This window comes from Octopus bimaculoides, unplaced genomic scaffold, assembly GCF_001194135.2.
Source record: "Octopus bimaculoides isolate UCB-OBI-ISO-001 unplaced genomic scaffold, ASM119413v2 Scaffold_30358, whole genome shotgun sequence".
Taxonomy (NCBI): domain Eukaryota; kingdom Metazoa; phylum Mollusca; class Cephalopoda; order Octopoda; family Octopodidae; genus Octopus; species Octopus bimaculoides.
The window spans coordinates 4,628-15,481 of record NW_026333608.1 but is presented as its reverse complement, the minus strand read 5'-3'; the positions used below and the strand labels follow the sequence as shown (position 1 = coordinate 15,481).

General features: G+C 40.6%; 1 protein-coding gene across 5 annotated transcripts in view; it reads left to right on the top strand.

Annotated features, from left to right (window-relative positions):
* The window catches only part of LOC106872730 (coiled-coil domain-containing protein 77), a 46,072-nt gene extending 35,362 nt beyond the window's left edge, over positions 1-10,710 (top strand). For all 5 annotated transcript variants that reach the window (XM_014919813.2, XM_052978254.1, XM_052978252.1 and 2 more), the window contains exons 6-9: positions 858-1,239; positions 3,080-3,205; positions 5,805-5,957; positions 8,221-10,710. In XM_014919813.2, the coding sequence (XP_014775299.1) occupies positions 858-1,239; positions 3,080-3,205; positions 5,805-5,957; positions 8,221-8,391 (832 nt within the window). In that variant the 3' untranslated portion in view covers positions 8,392-10,710. The remainder of the gene's footprint in view (positions 1-857; positions 1,240-3,079; positions 3,206-5,804; positions 5,958-8,220) is intronic.
* The last annotated feature ends 144 nt before the right edge of the window (positions 10,711-10,854 follow it).

Genomic DNA, 10,854 nt, shown 5'->3' with positions numbered 1-10,854 from the left:
GCAAATTGAAGGCTCATTTGACTGTCTTTAACCTTATTTGTTACCATATTTCTGTTGAGATGCTCTGTGATTCTTTCAATTAATTTTAAATATAACAAAGAATTTAGTAAAATAACTTCGTTATCATTCAGCTGGTGTTAGGAACATAAATTGTGACTAAAGTTTGGAAGATTTTAATTCAAAACTTATGAAAACAAGACATTTGTACTACAGAGCCAGAGATGGTTTCAGCCGGGTCAGTATCAAAAGGGTTAAATTGCAGATTTTGTTTCAATTGTTAGAAATTTATCCTCCCACCTCAAATGCCTGCCCTTGAGGCAAAATTTGAAACCATCATTATTATTATTATTATTATTATTAGGGTGGTGAGCTGACAGAATCGTTAGCACGATGGGCAAAATGCTTAAGAGCATTTCATCCGTCGCTGTGTTCTGAGTTCAAATTCCACTGAGGTCGACTTTGCCTTTCATCCTTTTGGGATCAATAAATTGAGTACCAGTTGCGTACTGGGGTTGATGTAATCGACTGGCCCCTCCTCCAAAATTCCAGGCCTTGTGCTTTTAGTAAAAATGGTTATTATTATGGTGGTAATCTGGCGGAGTCGTTAACATGCCAGGGAAAATGCTTAGCAATATTTTGTCTGTTGCTACATTCTGAGTTCAAATTCCACCGAGGTCAACCTTGCTTTTCAACCTTCCGGGGTTATTGAATTAGGTACCAGTTGCATACTATGTCGATGTAATCAACTCCTCCCTTCCCCTAAAATGGCTGCCCTTGTAGCAAAATTTGATACCATTGTTATTATTATTATTATTGTTAATATTATTATTGTTATTGTCGTTTTTTTTTGTGTCCAGACTCCAGAAGACCCAGGAACTCTTGTACGACACCACAAAGCAGTTTCTGCAACAGCGCTACACCCAGCGCACCAACGAACGCGAGTGGATGGCTGAGAAGGACGAGTTGCTGCAGCATTTGGACAAGCTGCAGGAATGGTCCAAGCATCATTGCCACCACACAACAGCGACACAGAGGAAGACTGCCATGGCAACCAGCAGCATCGCCCCAGCGACGAAGGACATCACTGACGGACACCACCACTGCTGTAACAAGCATGGCGCATGCAACAGCTGCACCAGACGTGCTGCGACTGCAACCCACCATGTTGGCGTTGATGTTTGTGGTATTGGGATGCAGTTTACAGAGAATAAAGACCAGGAACTACTTGAAGAGATACAGGTTAGTAGCAATCGTGAAGTAATGAGTTCAATTCCCGGACTGGGCTGTGTGTTGTGTCCTTGAGCAAGACTTCTTTATTTCACGTTGCTCCAGTTAACTCAGCTGTACAAATGAGTTGCGACGTCATAGGTGCCAAGCTGTACCGGCCCCTTTGCCTTTCCCTTGGATAACATCTGTGGTGTGGAAAGGAGGTGAGGCTGGTATATATGGCCGACTGCTGGTCTTTCACAGACAATCTTGCTCAGACTTGTTCCTCAGAGGGGAACTTTCTAGGTGCAATCCCATGGTCATTCATGATCGAAAGGTTGTCTTTACCAGTGGTAGTAGTAGTAGCAGTAGCTATTTACCCATCACATCAGGTCAGTCCTGATCCAGACAAAACCTATGATCAAAGACGTTCCAACTGTGACGATCCCATCTTTTATTCAGGTGTAGTGTATCTAGGACTACATTATCTAATGTATAGTATAGCAGTTAGTGTTACTGGCTAAAACTGTTAGAATAGAGCTGGAGTCAGTAGGGGCTTAGAGTTGGTTCCACAATCCTGGGCCCACATTATTCCATGCAATACCTTCCGAATTCTTTTACAGGGCTTAGAAAACCCGAAGGACCACTGCAATAAGTGTGTGAATCTGAGAGGGGAATATTTTCAATGAAATCATAATTAACTGATTCTCCTGTAGTTTCTTTTACCCAAAGCCAGGAACTTTCCAGCAGCCCCTCCTATATGTATGTGTGTGTGTGTGTATGCTGTGATTAATAATAAAGTCTTGTATATTCCATCTTCTCTCTTTCATTTACCATACACACACACACACACACATATGTGGAGGGGGGGTATCAAGAAATTCATGGCTTAAAGAGTATCACAAAGGGCTTAGTTGAAGGCCCAACCTTCTGAATTCTTTTACAGGGCTTAGAAAACTTGAAGGACTGCTGCAATAAGTGTGTGAATTTGAGAGGGAAATATGTTGAATAAAATCATAATTAACTGATTCTGTTGTATTTTCTTTTACCCAAAGCCAGGAACTTTTCAGCACTGGCTCGTAACTGGGTACTTGTTTATGACTGGTTGCATAATGTTTGGACACTTTGTTGTGAGGGGCACAGAGTGTAGGGCCCTGTAGTGATGGGCTGGCGATTGAAGTCTGAGCTTTGAAGGGAGACCGTGAAATATTATATGGTGTGTGCGTGTGGTGTTGTATGACCTATGTGTGACTGGTGCGTGTGGTATTGTATACTCTGTGTGTGTTGTATGGCCTGTGTGTGTATATGCATGTGGTGTTTGTGTGTGTGTGTGATCTGTTGTATGGTCTGTGTGTATGTGTTAGAGTGGAGGCGCAATGGCCCAGTGGTTAGGGCAGCGGACTCGCGGTCATAGGATCGCGGTTTCGATTCCCAGACCGGGAAAACACCTAAAGCTCCACGAGGCTCCGGCAGGGGATGGTGGTGAACCCTGCTGTACTCTTCCACCACAACTTTCTCTCATTCTTTCTTCCTGTTTCTGTTGTGCCTGTAATTCAAAGGGTCAGCTTCGTCACACACTGTGTCACGCTGAATATCCCCGAGAACTACATTAAGGGTACAATTGTCTGTGGAGTGCTCAGCAGGCTGTTCCGTTGATCGGATCAACTGGAACCCTCGACGTCGTAAGCGACGGAGTGCCAACAACAACATGCGTTAGAATAGTGCTGTGTTGCATGTCTGAAGTTGGAGATCTTAAAATCTCCAGAGAGAGCGAGAGTGTGTGTGTGTGTCTGGTCATTTTGTGTTTTTGGGTGTTTTTCCTGTCAACGAAAGTCAGTCATTACGTTTCATATTTTAAACATCATTTCTGCAGAACCTGCGATTCGAACTCCAGCAAGTCAAGACAATGTCCGATATGTATCGGTCGCAGGCCATAGAAGGTGAAGAAGAACTGTGTAAGATCCGAGAAGAAGGGGACTTTGCCAAGGAATCCTTCAAGGTTTGTGTTTATGTGTCATTATGTGGGAATGGCATCAATGGACTGTCTCTACCTTCTTTGATGGATTAGAGTATGTTCTTTTGTTTTTCTTTCCTTTGTAGTGTATGGCTGTGTGGTAAGAAGCTTGCTTCCCAACCGCATGGTTCCCGGTTCAGTCCCACTGCGTGGCACCTTGGGCAAGTGTCTTCTACGGTAGCCTCAGGCCGACCAAAGCCTTGTGAATGGATTTGCTAGACGGAAACTGAAGTAAGCCCACCTGATAGATAGATATATATATATATATATATATATATATATATATATGCCTATATAGCCTCAGAAATGTAGCTATACATGGGCTGTTGGCGATTTTTTTTTTTTCTTCTTTCTTTGGATTTTTTCCTTTTTCCTTTCCAACAAAGAGCTATGCTCAAAATGTTAAATTCTCTCCTTTCACCAAGCATCATCATCATCATGCTAATATATTTTTCGTACACGTCTTCACATTTGTTTTTTTTTTAATTGTTCATTGAATTGCACATATATATCTCTGTGTGTGTGTGTGTGTATATATATATATGTGTGTGTGTGTGTGTATGTATATCTGTGTGTGTATATATATATATGTATATCTGTGTGTGTATATATATAAGTATATCTGTGTGTGTATATATATATGTATGTATGTGTGTATATCTATGTGTATATATGTGTGTGTGTGTGTGCGTGTGTATGTATGTATACATATGTGTATGTATACAGTTGGTCCAAAAGTAGGTGGACAGTAAATGTTATTTACTGACCCCCTACTTTTGAACCACCCTGTATAAATGTGCGTGTGTGTACATTGTATGTATATGTGTGTGTGTCTTTGCATCTGTTGCTGACCACTGCTTGACAACCGTGGTTGGAATTTATACAATATCCTGAATGCCTCTTTGCGACATGGGTCATGTTGCTTCTATGACTGAAAATGGTCACTCAAACAGAATCATCTGATAATTGCCATTTGAATGGAAATATTATTTTCCCTATAAAACGCATATTGCTAGGTTTGTACCCACCCCTGTTGAGACCCGACTACACTCTAGCTGAAAAATATAGAAACCTCATCAGTGATATAAATGTCCTAAATTCAATGGTGGTATTTGTGATGATGATGATGATGGTCATTGTTTAACGTCCACTTTCCATGCTGGCATGGGTTGGATGGTTTGACTGAGGACTGGTGAACCAGGAGGCTGCACCAGGCTCCAGTTTGATCTGGTAAGGTTTCTACAGCTGGATGCTCTTCCTAACGCCGGACACTATGAGAGCGTAGTGGATGTTTTTACGTGCCACCGGCACGAGGGCCAGTCAGGTGGTACTGGCTCGAAGGTGTTTTTTATGTGTCACCTGCATGGGAGCTAGTCCAGCGGCACTGGCAATGACCACGCTCGAACCACATACACACTCACCAACCACACACACACACACAAACACACACACACACACACACATACATACATACACACACAAGCTAATTAAACTTTACAAGGTAAACTCTAAATATTACAAAGTTATCTCCCCTTTCCTATCGCCACCAAATTTTTTGTTTCTTCTTCTCAACCAAGAGATAAATTTTAATTCTGAATGCTCTGGATGTGGCTTTGAGCTCATCGCCATCAGCCATTAACATATCTCAACACCATTACAATGCATCATGGCAAAAGGCAGCACTTGGATCACGAAACATTTAAGGTGTGGCTGTGTGGTAAGTAGGTTGCTTCTCAACCACATGGTTCCAGGTTCAGTCCCACTGTGTGGCACTTTGAGCAAGTTTCTTCTACTGTAGCCTCAGCCTAACCAAAGCCCTCTAAGTGGATTTGGTAAACAGAAACTGAAAGAAGCCCATCATATATATATATACACATATATATATATATATATATATGTGTGTGTTGTGTATATGTTTGTGTGTGTGTTGTGTATATGTATGTGTGTGTTGTGTATATGTATGTGTGTGTATATGTGTGTGTGTTGTGTATATGTATGTGTGTGTATGTATGTGTGTTGTGTATGTGTGTATATGTATGTGTGTTGTGTATATGTATATGTGTGTGTGTGTGTGTATTGGCCTTACAGAGGCAATGTAGTCTGTCGGTATTGTGTACCCAGCACCTGTGCCAGTGGCAACATAAAAGGCAGTGGCCAGTGCCGGTGGCACAAAGAAAGCATCTTTTGAGCATTGAGCTTCACAGAGGCATCTCGCACCCATGCTGGTGGCAACATTAAAATTTTAAGACCTCATAAACATAGCATTTGATAGAGTAATCTAAATACTAAAGGGTTAATTAATGTCCTCACGACGTCTTAACATTTTGTTCTAAATATTATCTTTGCTGTGACATGTCTTAAACTTGTCAAATGTGTATTATTTTTATTTTGACATGTCTTGGTTATGATCTAAGTATTGTCTTTGCTATGACATGTCTTACAATTGTCGTTTAAATGGTGTCTCAAGTATGTTGTGTCTTAAAGTTGTGAAATAAGCAGCGTCTTTTCTATGATTTGTTTTACAGTTGTGACCTGAGTGATGTCTTTGCTATGACCCGTCTTAAAGTTGTTGTTTTTGTTCCAGGATCGAAGTCAGAAGATGTCGAAACGCCTGCAGTTGATGAATTCTCGTTACCAGGAGTTGGAGCGGAGGAGACACTTCGAGGTGGAAGGGTTCAAGAACGACATAAAGAATTTGAGGACCAGGTTGAAGGAAGTTGAGAGAGAGCTGTATAAGGTGAGGCCCCAGAGTACTTAGATAGAGTACAAGGTGTGAGAGAGTACTCAGTGGTCGTGGAGTGTACTTCCATTTCTGCTGTAGTTGTATAAAGTACTAGATGTGAGAGAGTACTGGGAGGCAGTGTGGTGTACTTCTATTTCTGAAGTAGTTATATAGAGTACAAGGCGAGCGAGAGAGTACTAGGTGTGAGAAAGAGAGTACTTAGAGCTAGTGTGAAAATGTGTAATGGAGTACTCCTGCTCTAATACCATGTAACAGCATGTACTCTTTGGTTAGAGTACTTATGTCATAATAGAGTTGTCTGAGTACTCCTCATGTAATAATTGTACTCTAACTACTTGTGTTGTAGTCGAGTATTCATTTCGTACCTTGTCCCCATGTTAGTGCTGTGTGTTCGCTGCCCTTCCTTATGCCATTCATTTTACGATGTGCCGAAGGTGGGTTTGCTTTTCCATGGCACCAACACTGTGTGGGTTGCCTTGTCACTCGCAAGACTAGAGAGTCCCTCTGAGTTACAAGATAACCTCACTGCATCGCTATCACCATCATCATTTAACCTCTGTTGTCCAGGATCTGTTTAATATATTTGATGTTTCTAATTTGTTTCATCTGCGTAATTGCCTTTCTGCCTACCCAACCTGATCCCTTTTACAGCCATTCTTTTGCTTGTCTTCTGCCGTTGTGGCCTAAACAAGCTGCGGCTTGTAGGGTTCCATTAGCAAGCGTTTCCTCAGGATGCGCCAATCTGGCGTTGGAGGAATCTAGGATTCCAGACTTGTTCTTCTTATGGACTTCTCAGGGCTTCGCAACAGTTTTTAGTGAACCTGCTCAACCATCTCTTCCCATGTTAGTGGTCATCTAGATCCTTTTGCCCTGCACCAGACAACCTTCCTCTTTGAATTTTTTGTCCCTTATCCAAATCTGCATTTCTGTTGGTGACTTTCTAGAGAACTCTCTCACAAATGCACACTGTACAGTCTTGTTCGACTGTGTTTGAGCATATTCCAACACACAAAACGCTTTTTCGCCTTCCAGTGAATGCCATTTCTATACCTGGAAAGATAAACATATCAAACATTAGATGTAAAATTTTGACCTGTTTCTTCACGTTGTTAAAATTTGAAGTCAATTGAACAAGAACTGGCAAAGTTATTAGATGGCAAAATGATACCAAATTTTTTGAATTTTCTGAAACACCCTGTATATATATATGTATGTATGTATATGTATGTCTGTCTGTCTATGCCTGTCTGTATGTATGTCATTTCTTTACTACCCACAGAGGGGACAAACAAGGACAGACAAACGGATTAAGTCGATTACATAGACCCCAGTGTGTAACTGGTACTTAATTTATCGACCCCGAAAGGTATTTGAACTCAGAACGTAGCGGCAGATGAAATACCGCTAAGCATTTCGCCCGGGGTGCTAATGTTTCTATCTGGATATCTGTCTGTCTGTATGTATGTATGTCTGTCTGTCTGTCAGCGAAACGTTTTGCTGATGACGTAGTAATCATTGCTGACGGGGCTGGATCAGCTTCATGCCATGCTGACGGGGCTGGACATCAAAAGCTCTGCAGAAGGTCTCAAGATAAACCGCATGAAAACTTTGTTTTCATGCGGTCCGACAACATACCAACAGGGGGAATGGTGGTCGGCAGTGATGAAATAGAAGAGGTAAAGGAATATGTCTACCTGGGACAGGAAAGGAATATGCGCCATGACATCGAAAAGGAGTTTTCTCGGAGAATAAGGGCCGGATGGAAGGCGTTTAATGGTGTAAGGGATGTGCTCAAGGGAAGGTTGGACAGGACCACCTGCGCCAACCTCATAAATAGCACAGTTCTACCTGCAATGTTATATGGGAGTGGAACAAGGGCTACAACAAAGAGAGAAGAGCAGAGATTTGGTAATGAGAGGTCAATGCGTGGAATCTTGTTGAGAGAGTACATCAGTACTAGCTCCGTTGCCAGTACCGCCTGACTGGCCCTTGTGCTGGTGGCACGTAAAAGCACCCACTACACTCGGAGTGGTTGGCGTTAGGAAGGGCATCCAGCTGTAGAAACTCTGCCAGATCAGATTGGAGCCTGGTGTAGCCATCTGGTTTCACCAGTCCTCAGTCAAATCGTCCAACCCATGCTAGCATGGAAAGCAGACGTTAAACGATGATGATGATGATGATGAAGGGTATACAACAGTGACTGTAGTGAAAATGATTATCATTATTTATTTATTCTTGTTATTATTTCTTGTACCAGGTGACGCTTGGCCTAAGTGAAGAACTCGATGAGAAAGATCCGGATAACCTGGACATGAGAATCCTGCGCAACGTCCATCTGTCGACTGGACGCTCCCAGAAGATCATGCGTGAGCTGAAACGTCTCAAGTCTAAGGTTTACAGTCTCGAGAATGACTTGAGGCATTTGTGAGGGCCACCACACCAAACCACAACACTGCATCACCCCACGACAATGCAATGTTCTTGACCACACGTTGACCACACGTTGTTGGTGGGTGGAGGAGGAGGGGAAGGACCAGGGGAGATGTTTTTAATGTTTTTGTATATATTTTTATTCCTTTGATTTTATCATTTTCTTGTTTAACCAGTTACATACTGGGGGGTGGGGGTTGATGCAAGTTGAATGTTGATGATACCCCTCCTCATGTCCCCACCTCCACCACCCAAAACAAAAAACATGGCCTTTTGTGTTTGGGAATCTTTTGTTGTCAATATCCTTCTTGTCTCCAAAGGCGGTGAGCTGGCAGAATCGTCAGGATGTTGGGCAAAATGCTTCGTGGTATTTCAGCAGTTATGTTCTGAGTTCAAATTCCGCCGAGGTCGACTTTGCCTTTCATCCTTTGAAGGTCAATAAAATAAGTACCAGTTATACACTGGGGTTGAAGTAATCAACTCATCTCAACTCTCACCAAAATTGCTGGCTTTGTACCAGAATTTGAAATCAATGTTTATCCTCTTTCTCTCTCTCTCTCTCTCTCTTTTGCATGTACACATGCATACGTCAACCATTCCGTCCATTATTCCAATACAACCAAACAAGTTATTTCTATGGCAATCTTCAGATTAAAGAGAGAGAGAGAGACTGGTTAAGGTGATTCCAAAAAGTGTTTGCTTGTCTGTTTGTGGTGTTATTTGTGATTTAATATGGTATAAGATAGAGGGAGAGAGAGATTGATATTTGATGGGTGACAAAATGTTGGAAGGTATTTGCAAAAATGTGGGAGGAAAGTATCAACGGATGGGGTGAGTGTTGGGGGATCAGTTTGGGGTTGATTGTTATTGATGGGTGAGGGGACAGAAACTGGGGTGTTTAGGTGAGGGGGAGGAACAGGCTGAAAGATGGATGGATGGGCCAACAGACTGATAGATGGATAGGGAGATAGATAGAGAAATGGATCAGCAGATTGAGGGATTGATTGATACACCGATGGACAGACAGACAGACAGACAGATTGGTAGATAGATGATTGATACACAGATGAGTAGATAGATAGATTGATAAACACAGACTGATTGATACACAGATGGACTGACAGACGGACAAATTGGTAGATTGATTGATTGATTGATAAACAGACAAAGTAATTGATTGATACATGGACAGACAGACAGCTAGATAGATAGGTGGATGAATGGACAGGTAGTCATAAAGATTAATAGGTGGATATATATATATATATATATATACACACACAGGGTGTGGCAGAAGTAACGCTGTTTTGTATTTAAGTTTTCTAGATTCTGATTGAGTTTCTTTTTTTATTTCCTAAAACTTCTGTGATTTGTTTTCATTAGTTTCTTATTCGTTTCTTTATATAATGGAATGACTTTGTGTCCAGTAAAAAATTACTTAATAAATACTTATATATACTATAAAAGTTATTAAATGCAAAAAGGGTGTTACTTCTGCCACACCCTGTGTATATATATGTATGTATATGCATACATGTTAAGAGAAAGAAAGATAGATACACACAGACCAAAGCAGGAAAATGGATATGTGCATAAACAGATAGAAAGATAGGTATATATAGGCAGATGGTTTATATTGCTGGGTAGTTTGTTCTTGTTACAATATCAACATATTGTTTATAGAAGGTGACAGTAATGTCTAATAACATTAAATATTAGAAAAACACAATAACAATGATACTGGTATGTTAATTGAGAAGTCTCAATATTTCGGGTTGCAAACTCTTTATCGTGGGATTCAAAGAAGAGCAAAAGAAGGAAATTATGTTGCCCTTTAGTTGGGGCTTCAGATACTGTACACTTTTATAGGGGTAGAAATTTGGGGCTGTCATGTGTGTGTGTGTGTATGTGTATAGACCATTATCCTGGTCTTGTTGAACCCTTGGTCAGCCTTTGCCAACCAAACTTATGATGAAACGCACCTTTCTTCTCCCTTCAGTGTGTCCTTTTATTAAGAAAGTAGACTATGAAGATTCCTTGCATTGTTGCACTTTGCATTCTGTTGTATTTACATTCCAGTCACATCTACCGCATGTGTGTATGTATGTATGTATATATATATATATATATAAATATATATATATATATATGTGTGTGTGTGTGTGTGTTAAGTGGGAAGTATGTTTTTATTTACATAAATATATATGTATATTCTGTATTTATGTTTGTATGTATATGTCAATATATATACACATTTGTGTATATATGTGTATATATACATATATATATATAATGCATACATTATTGTAATATAATTTCCAGTTGTACATTTGTTTCATTGCTCAAGCATTTTATAAAAACTGTATATATGTATGTATGTATATGTGTGTGTATATATTTATATAGTTTATATAATGTTTGTATGTATGTATATGTGTGTGTATACATTTATATAGTTTAC